This window comes from Protopterus annectens, chromosome 2.part0 (genome assembly GCF_019279795.1).
Source record: "Protopterus annectens isolate FY-2018-M chromosome 2.part0, PAN1.0, whole genome shotgun sequence".
Taxonomy (NCBI): Eukaryota; Metazoa; Chordata; order Ceratodontiformes; family Protopteridae; genus Protopterus; species Protopterus annectens.
Genome location: NC_056728.1, coordinates 290,894,481 through 290,910,736, shown reverse-complemented (window position 1 = coordinate 290,910,736; position 16,256 = coordinate 290,894,481). Strand labels below are relative to the sequence as shown.

The 16,256-nt window shown below is 38.4% G+C and overlaps 1 protein-coding gene across 8 annotated transcripts in view; it reads left to right on the top strand.

Annotated features, from left to right (window-relative positions):
• ZNF608 (zinc finger protein 608) overlaps positions 1-16,256 on the top strand; it is a 191,111-nt gene that overhangs the window by 117,880 nt on the left and 56,975 nt on the right. For all 8 annotated transcript variants that reach the window (XM_044060775.1, XM_044060774.1, XM_044060780.1 and 5 more), the window contains exon 4: positions 15,929-16,016. In XM_044060775.1, coding sequence (XP_043916710.1) covers positions 15,929-16,016 — 88 coding nt within the window. The remainder of the gene's footprint in view (positions 1-15,928; positions 16,017-16,256) is intronic.

Genomic DNA, 16,256 nt, shown 5'->3' with positions numbered 1-16,256 from the left:
AAGAAGTTCTACAAATAAAAGAACAGCATGGGTGAAATTCTTGGCTAGGCTTATAAGGGCCTCTGGGCCAATAGCTTAGTATTCCCCTATGAATCTATGAAAATACATATAATATACAGTAAATGCTTAGATTAATACAAATATTAATACACACATGACATGAAGAGAAATGCACATAAACCACCATCAAAATAAGAAATGCAGTGTCTTGTAGCACTGAAACATGTTGGCATGTTCTAAGGGTTGAGAGTTCATTACTCTCTCATAAAGCAAATGTCAGAGTTGAACTTTCAAATGGATGAGGAGGAGAGGATGTCAGGGATGACTGATAAATAAGTATTTGTTAGAGGTAATAAGTGGCGTAGATATAGGTGACAGGAGAAATAGAGGGAAAGCAAGATGGAGTGAAAGAAAAACAAGGAAAAGGGGAGAGAGAGAGAAAGTGCATGTAGATATTAGAGAAATAACCGCTTTAATTATTAGCCAGAAGTCAGAGGAATTCATTTAATTGCAGCTTAAATAAATAAATGCTTTGTATTACGCTGGAATATGTTTCCCTTTGAATGTACATGTATTATGTTTAAATAACCTTTTAAGATGATTTAAAGTGTTCATGAAACTAATAAGAGCTAAGGGCACTGAATAAGTTACCTCTATACAAGAAGTTCCTATTCAGCACAGGGCCATTTAATTTCGCTAGTTTCTGAGTCTGTCTTCTGCAATATTGTTTAAGTGCCGGTTTAAAATGGAGGCACTCAGTCCCAGCACATCTACACTTTAACAAGGGAAAACAACATGGCCTGCAGCCATTTTACAGACTTGGTTTGAAACACTGGCTGTGTTGATGTGTAAGCTGGGGCCCAGTTGAAAAGCATGCATTTGTGTGTATTTAGTTTTGAAGCTGAAAGGAGTCCATTTCAGTGCCTTTTCTAGAAGGCACAGTAGTTTGCACCAGTGTACATATGGGCCTTCTTTATACACACTGATAAACAACTTTGCCTCCCCTGTAGCTTTCAGGAGTCAACATTGGTTGAAGGAAAGGAAATGTTACTTTTGGCTGACCAATCAGCTGAATATTGACGGGCTGTCTTTGGAGGAAGAAATGAATGGCTGTGAGTAAGTCTGAGTCTAGTGTTCCAAGATGCTCAGTGATTTTCTTGGATCAATACAGCTCATCAGGCTTAAGAACAAAGGCTGCAGGGAATGTGACAGTGATGGAAATCGCTGTATGTTCTTTTGTGTGTTAGAGCATGCAGACACAGAAGAAAATAGGCTTTCAGTAGCATCTCCACCCCTTTTTTCCCTACCGAGTCCTTTTTGAGAACTCATAAGAATGTAACAGAAGGAAATGGACAAAATGCCCCTGGAATTGTCATTTTAGGCAGAAGGAATGTTTAGCAATGCAAATCTATTTCATATGTAAATAACTCCTTTGATGTTGCATGCGCTTCCCCTTGTAGTTGTGGTACACCCTGGCTCTATAATATTCACCGCAGTGTTGACTTCCATTCTGCTACAAAATTGGCTTTCTTTAAAGATTTCAAACCAGGCTGATGTAGTTGCCTTTTCCATTTGTACAAGAATACGGGGGTTGTAATAGAAAAGAAAGTAATCAGGAACTTTTTTCTTTGTCTATAATGAAGCAAGGCTTGGTAGGTTTGGCATTTGCTGCTGACTGTGTAATTAATGTGCAGACTTGGGTAATGTACCCCTGTGCCAGTTTCATGCTGTGCTGTCTGCCCAAACCAGCCATTTCCATCCCTCTCGGCCTCTTTTATGTTTCATTCAACTTACTGTGCTTTCATAAAGTACATATTGACGCTGGCACACTGCATCTCTCCAGACTTTAGACAGCAGGAGCAAGCACTGGGGTATAAACTGTTTCATTTCATTGACCTTTGTTATTGCTGCCCTGTCTGCTCAGCTCTGTGGGTACTACCTTATTTGTTTAGATAAAGCCCAATGTTCAAGGCAGTTGATCATAGCACTGTACTCCATATCATTTGATTACAGGATGTGACTGAAGTGACTCTACAAACAGGTTCTGCCGCTGTTAGTCCAGCTATTGTATTAGCAGTGGCCTGTGTTGTTTAAAAGGCATTTTGTTTCCCTATAGACCACTGTACAAATAAGTAGAAAGAAGAGTAGTCAATCTCCTTTGTTTAGTGGCTTATACAAGGCTGTAATGCTGATCTTAGTATAGCATTTTTTTGCAGGATTTGTGTGTAGGAAAAAATATTACTTAGTGGTGTGGCTACATATTTTTCTGCTTCTGGCAGATGACTTACTGAGAATAACACAAGGGCTAAGGTGGTGAACTGAATGCATCCTTAGCAGACTTTTTAATTTTGCATCAGTATCATTGTGCCTCAATATCATTATGCATCCAGGTAGAACTGATAAAAGAAATACACATTTTGCAGTGTTCTTTCACTGCCTTAAAATCCTTTTCCAAGGCGTGTTTTATAGCGCACACTTATGAATAAAATCAGCCTTCGGTTCGTTCATAGCTGTGATGAGTACACATTCTGTTCTTGTATTGTCTGATAAATCCTGTGGGACATGCGCTGTAGTGTGGTGTAATCGCCATTTGCAAAGCCATGCCTTCTTATTTTTTCTGACACCGTCCTTGGTTCACAGTAGCTTCATCCTTCAAGCACATTTTTAGAGAAATAATAAAACTTAGAGTAAGATGTTTTCTAAAAGCCCTGAGCAAAAGAAGATGAAGTAAGAGACCTCTGTGCCGGAGAACACAAGCAGATTATTTTAAGGCTGACTATGACATGTTATAATAGTATTATTATTTTTCATTATTCACATATCTCTTAAAGCCTGTGAATTGTGTTTCTCTGCCCTTAATGTTTATCTGGAGCATTTCTCTGTGGGATTGTTAAAAATGGTCATTTTTCTCAGCTCATCCTGGTTAATGAATGAAATGTATTTATTTCCGTTTGATTACTGGGTTAGTGGACTTTTCAAAAGACAGTTTTCAGCCCTGACCATGGCTATAAAGCAATAGAAATACAGTATACAATTTACACTGATTAAAGAAGATGTAAAAAAATTCAGGATATACATTTTGCAGCAGATCAGCATGTGCAGGACAGAGAATGGCATGTGTACATGTTAAGTAGATCAGTGTATGTAGATATAAATGAGAGTGAAGGGTTATACAGTGTATACAAAAATATAAACATAAATTTAGAATCAGCTGATAAATACATTTCTAGAAACGGATCCTAAAATAGGACCCAACTTCAGAATGCTTTCAGTTTGAAGATTAAAAGTGAAGCTGTGTGGTGCATGCCAATTAATAACAATGATTTATCACATCTTTAGTGCCACAATTAAAGCTGAAATGGTAACAGGCATATTGGTGTGTGTCTCTCTGTTCAGGTCCAAAGATTCCCCGATTGCCTTTGTGTAATTGCCTTATTTCTGCGATATTCTTCAGTTGTTACATATAATGTATCTGTAATACATTGAGTAACTTCTGTAAATTCGATAAAGATACCACTGATTGGCATTCTTTCTTCCTTCTTAAAGCTGCTGTGTTTGAGTTGATGCAGAAGTTTCTATTCCAGTGTGTTAAAATTGCTGAGTATATTAATTAAAATGGGCAGACTGCTTGAATTTAGCTGGGTGAACTAGTAAGCAGCAACTGGCCACAGAGGTTTGCTAGCCAATATTTGGGTTCATTAAAATCAAAACCTAGAAGGTAAAACCTACACTTTCATTTCTTTGTACCCTTCTCCATTGCCTCTCCTCTTAAAGAAATCCTGTTTGCTGGGTTTACCAATGAAAGCTTTAAAATACTGACAGTGAGATGTGTGTTGAGAACACGCTGCTACCAAAAAAGCACTGTAAAATGTAATTGCACACTTCTGGGACTCCTGTAATTAGGAGCAGAGCAGAGAGTCTGTCCTTTTTGCTGGTATTATGTTGGGTGGGTAGCAGGGCATGTTGAAACATGCCTTCGTGTGGGAGGTTGTCTGTACTTGCTTATCCCTTTAACATTGATGGTGCTGGGGGGAGGGTCATATGTTTCGAAGTTATTTGGTAACATCTGGCTTTTTTAATTTAATGTAGTTGAACCACATAAAAAACTTCCCAGATGAAGTGTAGGGTAGAGTTAAGAGCTTAAGGATATGGTGTCTTGAACAGCTTTCTGCTTTTGTGGTCTAATTTAGCACTGCTTTCTGATTTAGGCATTTAAAACCTCTTGATTTGCAGAGGTTCTTTGACAAGATTGCTTATGCTGTGCGAGTCTACAAGGAGATCTATTATCTGTAGAGAGGCTGCTGCATCACAAAAGGCTGACCTGATTTAGGAGATTTGTTAGCACATTGCAGTAGATCAAACTGCATCTTTTTGCAAAGGTTATCAAAGGATGTGCCATATGTACATTTATCCAGTTAAGGTGAAAAAGGTTTTTTGAGTTTATAGTGTGTGTGTGTGTGTGTGTGTGTGTGTGTGTGTGTGTGTGTGTGTGTGTGTGTGTGTGTGTGTGTGTGTGTGTGTGTGTGTGTGTGTGTGTGCGCGCGCGTGTGTGCGTGTGTCTTTGATACAGGTTTCATACCTGTTATATATGAAAGGTATTTCAGAAGCAAGTTGAATGTGTGCTTCTGACGAGCATATTTTCACTTTTATTTCTGGAAAATGAACTGATATATTTTGATATAAAAAGTAGTAGCAGAAAATCAAATTAACCCAAGTCACACAGTGTCTGCAGTTGAGACATTGTTTGCCTTTTGCAGTGTTAGAAGTGCTTGTAGTCAGTAACAAGTCATGCTCTTCATATTTCTGTCATTTTTATTCCATACCAAGGCTAGATAAACCCTGAGAAAAAAAGCAAAGTTAATGGCCCTCAAGTGTGTGTTATCCATCTTCAAGGAAGAGATCTACCAAGACTTAGGCCCCATTCTATAGTTTCTCAGTGTTCAGCTAATCTCTGCAAACAGTTGATGTTGTAGTAGCACTTTTGTTAGGCTGACCCTGTCTTCGTCTTTTGTGGCACTCTGATTTGAAGGGCCTTCCCTGCCATTTGCATGTGCTGATCCAAATGACGTTGTCACTGATAATGCTAGAAGTTGTAGAATGTATTACATTTATAGAAGAGTTGAAGATTTTGATAGCTTTGTTTTAAAAGGCTGCATGTGGCAAGCCAGCAACATCTTCTGCCTCCTTGGAATTTCATTCAGGTGTCCAGATTCATTTTCTACCTGTTCTTATAAAATCTGCTTACCCGTTGGAAGTATTTTCTGTGCTTCTTTTGTTGCTTATGTCATTCTTTAGGATAGCATAAGAAGTTGCGGTGCTGCATTTTAGTTTAAAGTATACATTTATTTACTTGTTTCCTTTGATTAACATAGTGATTAATTTAACTGGGTCCACTGGTCACATATATATCTCTTTTTCAGGTACTGAGCTGAAAATACCGGTCCTGCTAAGTGAACAGATTAGAGTGATGGATTTGCAAGTATAGATAAGCAGACGCACCCAAGAACTTTAAGATGCAGCCTGTTAGCAGTTTCTGAACTTAGATTTGTACTTTTACTGTCTGACATACACTACAAAGACATGACTGGTTATCCAGGATCATTTTGTAGGTGGGCAATGTAAAGAAAGACAATTTCCCTTTGAAGGTCTCTGCTAAGTCCTGTCCGATCCTTTAAATTGTGGTCTGAATTTTTTTCTTTTTTTATATTTCCTGTTAATAAATAAAATATATCTTTCTTTTACCATAGCAAAGATAGTATTCTCAACATAATTACATAGTTTGGATTCCTTTTTGTTTTGCTTTAGCATGTACATCGTATGCATTGCCGAGGTCATGACCCTGCTAGTGTACAGCATCCCTACATCTGATTAATTATGCCTTCCTGCATAATGAGAGTAGACTCTTATTCACTATGAAATATTTTTACCCTGCTAGTGTAGAGCATCCCTACAGCTGATTAATTATGCCTACCTGCATAATGAGAGTAGACCCCTTATTCACTCTGAAATATTTTTAAGAACAGAATTTTATTCTCTAGTATACCAGACAATTCTTTTAGCATTTTGCTCACAAGAACTTGAGAACTGGCGAGGAGTGCAAATTTTATCTTTATGAATGCATCTTGTAGTTTTAAATTTTAAACCGACACAGAGTTTATTTGTAAGCCTTTTGGGTAAGCTTTCTACGTCGGGGTTGTGCAGATTTTGAGACGGACAGAAGTATGTTATTTTTAAAACTTAATCCAAGAGTAAAAAGGTCACATAGACAAACCAATTAGTAAAAGCTACAAGTAAAACCTAGCAAAGCTAGAGTTTTCACTATGTGATATCTGGGCCAGTCCCACTAGTTTTATTGGCCTGGATGTGTTCATAAAGACTTAAAAAGGAAAATGTAAAAAGTCATGGACATTCAGAAGCCATATAGCTGGAACACTTTATGTCCTTAAGGGGTCATTTGCATATATCCCATGTGCCTGTATTACAGGAGGTTTAATATATCACACAGTGAAAACTCTAGCTTGGCTTATTTTTAAAACTTAGCAAATTTAGGTAAGTAGTATGTGGGATGTCAGCATTCATGGCTGCATGAATGTAGATGGAATGAAAAATCAGAATGGTTTGCTCGGGTTTTCATTCATTCCAGCTTGGTAGATGAATTAGTATTTTCAACCCTTTTCAGCCACAACCTGGGTCGCAGGAGTGTTTAGGGGCAGTTTAATGTTTGCAGACAGTGTCAGCATAATTGTTAAAGGTGGAAGAAAACAGAAATACCTGGAAAAAACCCAAGCAAATATGGGAGAACATCTGTAACCCTAGAGAGGGACTGGACGTCCAGTTTGAACCTTTTGGCTGTTAGGGTTTTACTACTAAGCCACAGACTGACCGCTCTATGCAAGTTAATTTTTTTTTGCTTCAGTCCAGGAAGCTTGAATACACTATTTGGATTTTCAAGGTTCTTGTCTTTATTTAAAAATAAAGCAGCAGTAAAGAAGCTTCAGATCCCTACCCTTCAGCAAGATGCATCTCCAGAGAGTGTTTATAAAGTTTATGTTGGCAGTACCCGCTTTCTTTTGGCTTCAATAACAGAATTGCTGCTTTGTTTAGAAACCTGGCTTTTAGTGACCAATAACTGACAGGGCCTCATCTGGAGCAGAGAGTTTCTGAGCCAGACTTTCTATTCCATCTGTATCACTGTGAACTGTGCAAAGTCTCATCTGATACTTGCCAACATACATTTTTTTGAGCCTGCAGTCAGAGATCCTAGCCTGTTCTACATTTTGGACATGCATCTTGTGCTTAAGAAGCAAACTCTCTTCATGTCCTTGAGCCTGCTGCTTTGATAGCTTTAATGTGTTTGTCAAGGAAAGCCGTATTTCTGGTAAGGGTTGTGTCCGTCAGGCAAATCTCAGAAGTCCAAGTCTTATTCATACCCTCTCCATACCTTATGTTTGAAAATGTAGGGGGGTTATTGCATTCTAACCCTTTATATCCTTAACACATTTCATCAGAAGTATCTCTGTTCATTGCTTTCATCTTTAGGTGATATTTGCACAGCTGTTAGTTGGTCATCCTTTGACACTTTTTTCCCCAGGCATTACAAGTTGGTTGTCACTGCCAAGTGTAGGCTATTAAAGGCATGCTGTCCTGGGGAAGCCACTCCAGAGGATTTAGCTGGAGATTCTGGTTTAACTATTCCTCTTCAATATCAGTTGCAAAAGTTATGGGTGCACACTACAATGCTGGAGAGAAGTCGCTAGAGGACAGCTCCACTCTCTTTCCTTCTACCTTTTTGTCTGTTTGCCTTTGTGTTTTCATATCAGAATTTTCCCAGATGCTCAGTGCATTACACAGTAAACGTTTGGCAGCACAGAAAAGTTTTGTGAGCTATGTGATTCGGACATGGTTTTATAGTCTAGCCATTTTAAGCCTAGCCAGTTTTTCTTCTGCTGTAATTAACCTATCCTATTTGATTAGAGATTGGCCTTACTTATCCCATGGCTGATAATTGTATATTACACCAACGAGAATAACTGGGATCGTACCACATAGATAATTTGAGGGGGACCCATGCATAGGATAAAACATTTAGGAACTGCCTCTGTCCATTGGTAGCAGTCCTGGGAAAAATGTTCAGTTTCCCATCCATAGATCTAAGCTGCGCTTGAAAATCAACAGGGATATACTTTGTTTTATGTGAATAGGGAGTCTGTTCAGAGCAGCAATATCCTCTGCAAGATATACCTGTCCTTCCCAACCATTGGTGTTGCAGAAGAGATTTAGATCCCTAGACTGAATATTTTGGTGCTTTCTTATTATAGTGGCCTTGTGGTCAGCGCGATTAGAGCAGTTTTGACGTAGCGATTTCAGCAAGGGTGCTATAAAAAGGAAGTGTCAATATTTCTGATGCCACCACAGCATCCATCCTGTTTCAGCAGATGATCTTACACGTCCATTGTTGCAGGGAGTACCTGTAACTTTTGTTCTTTGTGTTGTTGGGCAGGTGACTGCTTAATCACATAGTATAACCAGAAGCAGAGTGGAAAGACTGATCTCTTTTTTTATTGTCTCTCTATCTCTATCTCTATCTCTCTCTCTCTCTCTCTCTCTCTCTCTCTTCCTTCTCTCTCTCTCTCTCTTCCTTCTCTCTTCTCTCTCTCTCTCTTCTCTCTCTCTCTCTTCTCTCTCTCTCTCTTCTCTCTCTCTCTCTCTCTCTTCTCTCTTTCTCTCTCTTCTCTCTTTCTCTCTCTCTCTCTCTCTCTCTCTCTCTCTCTTCTTCTCTCTCTCTCTCTCTCTCTCTTCTTCTCTCTCTCTCTCTCTCTCTTTCTCTCTCTCTTCTTCTCTCTCTCTCTTCTTCTCTCTCTCTTCTTCTCTCTCTCTCTTCTTCTCTCTCTCTCTCTTCTTCTCTCTCTCTCTTCTTCTCTCTCTTCTCTCTCTCTCTCTCTCTTCTTCTCTCTCTTCTTCTCTCTCTCTCTCTCTATCTCTATCTCTCTCTCTTCTCTCTCTCTCTCTCTCTCTCTTCTTCTCTCTCTTCTTCTCTCTCTCTCTCTCTCTTCTCTCTCTCTCTCTCTCTCTCTCTCTCTCTCTTTTCTCTCTCTCTCTCTCTCTCTCTCTCTCTTCTCTCTCTCTCTCAGATAGACACCAGGATATGTACGACTTAGACTAAAGAAAAAGCTTCACAAACAGACAAATGATTATTAAGGCAAGCTGTTATAGCTGTGGGAGAATGAAAGCCAGATGAAAACGTAAAAAAGGACGAATCTTTGTTGATATCTGGAGTAGATGGTGAAGAAATGCAGTTTTCTACTGGAAGTAAGGTAAATCTGAATTAGAAAAGACAAAGGTAAGTTGATCAGTTTGTCTAGGAATGTGATGGAGCAAAATGTGTGAACACTGAGCAGAAAGAGATGTAAAGGGAAAGAACTTGGAGCCAGTATAAAGGAGCAGCCAAATAAGACATGAAGTGAATTGCTGGTGAAGAACAGAGCTGACGTAGAGATGTGTAAAGGGGTGATCTAGTTGCAAAGGGCATCCATCTATCTCATTGGATATATAGGAGGAGACAGATTTGTAAACTGCATCTGCATAATTGATGGCATACATCTTGTTTTCTGTTGCCAGCACTGTATGTGCAAACAACTAGACTATATTGTGATGCACACACTAAGATTATGATAATATGGAATTTTTGGCTGAAGTGACAGCTGTTGGGAGAGGAGTTAAATTTAACTGTCTTGCAGCAAGTAAAACAATTCTTCTAGTTCTGTAGTCTGAACAGTGGTGCTGTGTAAGTAATATACAAGACTGTCCCTCTTCAGCCACAAAATATTAAAAGCTAGTCCTATCTGTTAGTGTGAAGAACTTCAGTCTTCTCCCAAGGAAAAGAGACGAGGACTGTTTTTAATCTAAAGATAAACTGCGGGTATAGAGTTTGTAATTAACAATACTTGACATCTCTCATCTCTAACTGGAGAGAGTCTGCCTTCGGTGTTGGGTTTTGTACGCTGTTAGTGTGTTCAGTACCTTGTTCATTTTTGTGCATGGATTTTCAACACATTAGACTGCCAAAACTATACATGTTCTGCTAGAGAGCACAAAGTGACAGTTCCCCATTGTCTTCCCAAACTGTGAAGGTCTGTATCAGTAATTCTCAGCCTTACTCTGCCATTTGTAATCATTGGAGGCAGACTGCATTTGTCACAGAGTGGTGCCAAATTTATTACATTACTTTGTTCTGTAATACAACGTGCACTGATTTCAGGAGAACAAAAAGAAAATGCGTTTTGACAGGTCTAATGGCATGATTGTTGATTTTAAATGAGAAGGCTCTTAATATCCAGTTGACAAGTCCTGCTAATGCAAACAATCCAGTGTTTTGTTTACACAGTCTGTAACCGTTTATTCTAGGGTTATTTTTGGGACTATTCCTGGCTGATAACAGCTTCAGTGCAGTCATTCATTCAGGCAGGCAATGACTCCCTCACCCCTGTGGTATCTCATTTCCTTTTATATTCTTGGCTTCAGCGTTTACTCTCTGCTTAAGAGAGCAGAGACCAACCAATCGGAACCCAGGACTACTAGCTGAAGTCAGCGAATCAGAAGCACAGTTCTGTTGGAAACCTGAACCCTCAGGGGAAAAGTGCTTACAAAAGCTTTCACTGCAGACAAATGTTAAGTATCTTGCAGGGTTTTCCTGTTTTCATTTTATTACTTTAGGAACAGAAGGCCTTGTTGCTTCTTTCATGTTTTGTTTTAAGCAATTTTAATTATATATTTGTGTTACTTCTGAGACTTGGTACTGTTGCAGATTCAGCTGGTTTTGTCTGTGCCTGAAATTCCCCTGTCAGACATGAAACATGGTAAACCCCTCTGGCAATACCAATATAGTCTAGCACTGTAAATATACCTGACATGCCAAAGAATTTTAAGCAGCTGAAAAAGGACTCTGACACCATACACCGCGCCCTTGAGAGCTGATGATGTGAAAAACGGATAATAATTTTCACCTCTCTGGAGCTCAAAGTTGGAACTGACTTGGAGGTGAAATCCAAGGCTTACACTAGATTGTTTTCTGATGCTAAAACAGAATTGGAGCTTATGGTACATGGGTTTTAAATCTTGTGAATTGTGTATTGTCTGCAGTACATTTTACAAGGACTCTGTGGAAAGATGTAAGCAGAGACAAAATAGTTTTTCCAGACACCTCAACATGTTTGTTTAACATCTGTCTGTTGTCGTAAAGGTCATTAGTACATTTTAACAGTCCCAAATGCTCTTGACGTTTCATCTTTAAACAAAAATAAAATTAGGGCAAGCTTTCATTTTATTCGTAATGTGTGTCTGAAAAAAACATGATGGCCTTGTGTGCTTTAAATTTTAGCCATCTCGTGTTAACATTAGTGTAATTTTATTATTCGGTTCCAATGATTTAACTCTGGAAGATTTTACTTTTTGTTGAAGCCGTATCCTTGAGTAAACTTTAACCCCTTTTATAGTGTGCATGTGACAGTCAATGTGCTTGTCTACAAAAACTAAGGCAAAACAAAGTGTGAAAGTAAGCATTCTACCATTAAATTAACAGCACTCTGTTCCTCCTTTCATTTTGTTACATTTAAACTGTATTTTGCGTGTTTGCACACGGACACATTACATGTAACTTTATGTAGGACAGTGCAGTTTCTGCAGTAATAAAATAAAAATCATGAAGGACAGAGCAAATATAGTACAGATGTCTGGTCCTCTGTCAGCAGTAGGAAAATAAGGAATTGTTGAGGTGGAATTGGGATAAATTAAATTGCATTGATAGTTAACTTCATTTTCTGTTTCCAGTACATGCTGTTTTCTATGCCAATTATATAATGATAATACATTGAACAACTATTCGTAAAGAAACGGTATCAGAGCCAAATACGTCTTTGTTGAAGTGCATCCAAATACATCTTTGTTGAAGTGCATCCCAGCTGAAAGCATCTTTGAGAAATCTCAAATAATTTTTTTTTTTTTTTTTTTTTTTTTTTTTTTTTTTACTTTGTACACCCCTCCCCCCTTTCTGGCCTCAAATCTGCGGTTACAGGACTCTAGGAAGCTGCTCTGAGAGCTGCTTGAGTTGATCTTTAGATAAAGCTGTGTGCATTCCTTCTTCCTTTGTATTAATGAATCCCTCCTAACCATAGCAAGTGTGTGTGTGTGTGTGTGTGTGTGTGTGTGTGTGTGTGTGTGGTAATGAACGCATAGGCAGGATATTCATGATTGATTTTCCACAAACAGAGCTGCCAGTCATCTATAAATTTGTTTCACTTATTTAATGCAGAACCGTAATAAGAAAATGAGAGGAAAGGAGATGTATATGCAGACCAAATAATTAAGAGCTAGAGTGGGAAGTTTTTTTTTCTTTTTTCTTTTCTTTAAGACAACTTGAGTTTGCTACGGTCTTCAGCAATTGTCTGAAGGAAATTTTGTTTGGGGCTGTTTTTAAGATGTAGTCTGAGTTGCACTCTACAACAGTTGTATGATGGAACTATGTCCCGGACTTGTACCATGCTAATCTAAGAAAACACCTCATTGAAATTCATAAACTAAAAAAAAATCTATCCGTCACTGCCTATATTCCTACTTGGTAGCCAAGTCTGGGATAGTATTCCAACAGATATTAGAGCAATGCCCTGTAGTCTCATATTCAAACAATCTCTAAAAAGATTTTTCCTTAACTCCTTGCTCTGTATGTCTTACACCAGATTGACACTTCCCATTACTCCTTCCTATGTCTCCCCTCTCTTCCTTCTTCCTTGTATTTCCCTTGCTGTTCTTTTTCCCCATTTCCTTTCCTCCCTTCTTATTAGCCAAAACACCATTTACTTCTCCGATAGCTCCCTACTTTAACTCCATTTCCAAATCTCCCCTCAAGTGCAAAATCTCTTTCCTTTCTCTTGGTCTTTTGTCCATATTTAAATGCTTAACATCTTTACCATTGGTTATCACTATTGATTGTACTTTACTAAGTGTTCAATATCCAGTGATTGTTGTTTAATATTCACTGTATGATTTCCTGATCTGATTTATTTATCCTGTATGTCAGTTATATTTATTACTGCACTTCATGTGATAATATTATGTAGTTTATTAATCGAACTATGCACGTTGGAGATTTTCTCCCTGGGCCTCCACTGAAAATGGGATTCATGCCCAGTTGGACTTTCCCAATAAGCAAATACCGAATAAAAGTAAATAAATGTTACGAAATTGCAAATGCATTTTATTGTAATAGTAGTGCTCAAGTTGCGTCTGACACTTGAGCAGTAATCGACTGTGCCTTAATCCCACCCCTTGATTAGTAATGCACACTCCCCTGGCTAGTACTACACTTACATATTAAGAAAAAAATACACTGCAAATATTAAGATCAACTAGTCATGCAGTGATATGAATACTGGCTCTAGGTGATGGTCACCATGTACAGAATGGGGAAAAATGGGGTTGATGTCTATACTCGGTAGAAGTGGGGATATAGCTTAGCCTTTGGGACAGGCTGTTAACACTTCCTTCTGATGGTGTACAGTTTCATAATTATTATGTATAAGTAGATGCATAAGTGGAGTGTGAGGGGACTAGCAAAAAAAACCCACTAGCCAGGTAACCACTTCCCTATGTTTTTAATCAATAGTCAGATTATGTCTTGCTGTCAGTCATAGAAGTACATCTCTCAACTACCCAGATTTGTGCATAATATTTTTGTCTATTCCTCATAAAATTCTGGATTTCTGACAGATTATTGAGGATTAAAGTCACTAAATAATGACAGACATTTCAGTCCTAGATTACTTTTCCTTCAGAACATGTGTGCTAATGCAAAAACCTGTTCCGTCAACTTTTTAAGTAATATCTTTCTGATTATAAACTTTTCTTCCTCTACTGTTTGGCTTTGTCCAGAATTCTTGAAGTAAGACCCATGCCAAAAACTGCACACATTAGATGTGGGTGATTCAACTTGACAATCTATCATCATCGCTAGTTTTATTACTGTTAACCAGGTAACCGTATGTGACACAACTGTGTTTTCAGCGGTCCCCCCCCCCCCCCCCGAGTCACATAACAAGCAAATGGGTACGAAACAGTTAAACCCAGGACTATAGCATGAAGCTGGTTAGCAGATCATAACCTTAAATCCTCTGCAGTAAACTGCCAAACATTTTCATGTTTTGTACGAGATGATATGAGATATTGTACAAGATTAATTTAAAACTGGGTTGCTTTAGATGCCCCTTGACAAAGGAACTCAATAATTGATTTTTTTTTCTATATCCTTCTGTTGGCCAGGTTAGTCCTGCTAGGCTTGTAGCCTCTTTTTAGGGGAAATCCGAGGTAGTATTTTATACTACTAGGGGAAATTTGGCCAGGACATTGGGAAACTTCCCCAACACTCCTTTTGATAGGTGCTGAGGGATTTTTTACATCCACCTGAACTACCACCAACTATAGCAAATGGGACCTCAGCTTAATGTCCCATCTGAAGGATGACACACTCAGGACAGCAATACCCCACTCATGCTGCACTGGAGTGTCAGTAATCCATCTACCAGGTGTGGGAATAGAACCTGCAGCTTTATGCACCAAAGAAAAGTGTGTTACTTATTGCACTACTAACACTGGCTTAATACCCAAGGGAATTCTGTTTTTTTTAGTACTGTGTAGTACTTCTGAATAATACATGCTTCGTAGTTAACATGTGTTACCTGCTCATTTTGAATTTTCATCTGGTGGTTCTTGCCTCATGATTAGTTATCTGTACAGATGTTATTTTTGCATGGATTTGATTTCCTGTTGTTAGTAGCTGTACTTTGTGTTTTACTGACTTAAGTTTTTTTTTTTTTTTTTTTTTTTTTTTTTTTTTTTTTGTTTGTCTGTCTGTCTTCTTTGTGCCTTTGTCCTGGTCATGGCTGAAAATGCCCATAGACCATGTCAATTAGTTAGATATCGAGTAAGTAAATCTAATGGTACAATGGGTTAAAACTTAAAACATCAGAATTGCTTAGATACACATGTAATACTGCAGCTGCTTTAACTGTAAGAGTAATTTTTGAGAGAATTAATTGACCCCAAGACTGTGACATTGTAAACAAAGTTTTGTTGAGTTGTGTGATTAGCTGGACTTCTTCCACACAGGATTGCCCTTTAAATAGTATTCATGTCACAGATGTGCACATACTAGCCTGAAGTTTTACAGGTGGTGTGCTTTCATGTTAACATGGAGAATAATGGGTACTCTTTTCTAAACATTCTTTTAAAAGCATTATTGTTTGTGTAAGTTCTCTCTCTGTCTGTCTGCCTGTCTGTCTCTCTCTCTCTGTATGTATGTATGTATGTGTGTGTGTGTATTTTAGGTTAGTTGTTTTTCAGAAGGGAAATACAGTTGGAGGAGGAGGAGATAAAGCAAGGATGGCAAGCTTTAGGGGCCATCAGGTGTGGTTGATCTCAAAATTAAAATAATGTGGTGACAGTTCAGCTTAGGCAGCTAACGTTGAATGTACAGGTTTGGCATGCTGTCTTTCTGCTTTCCTTTTTGTTTAACACTAGCTGAAAAAAAGTAAAACACTTCTCTGTGCTCTTGACAACCTTAATGTTTAAAGCAGTATTGGCTGGAGCTCAGTTTGTGCTGGCTGACTGCCAAGCAAAAGCAATTATGTGTAATAATAGCAAAATTAAGAGGCGAGTGTTGCTGTTTTACAGCAGGACGTGGCAAAAACCATTTCCTTCTGTCAGCTGCATCTCGATTACACTATAAAAAGAGAAAAAAATGGCTTCCTGTGGGTTCCAACTTGAGGTCACTGAAACCAGAAAAAGGAAGAATGGAAACCACACAAAAAAGTCCAATATTTTCCAAAACGGGCCTTTTCATTCAGATTGTAATTGCTTTCTTTTTTCTCATTATACACAGGTGTACTGGTAGTGAATGTAACGTGGCGAAACAAAACTTACGTAGGGACACTATTGGACTGTACAAAGCATGACTGGGCCCCACCAAGGTAAGCAGACAATTTTTGAAGTGTTTGAATGTTTACATTTCTTGTTGCATCACAGAGAAATATGACACCTCTGAAAGATGTATTTTAACAAAAAGCATTACACTTGTGTTGAAACGTACTATGATTGATGAGCTGCATTTAATTTGTACTGAAATATGACCAACCCTTTCAGTGTTGATATTGCATTAGTGGCCAGAGAATCAATGCACAAACGCCAGTTTGATTGCATGACCTCCAGTG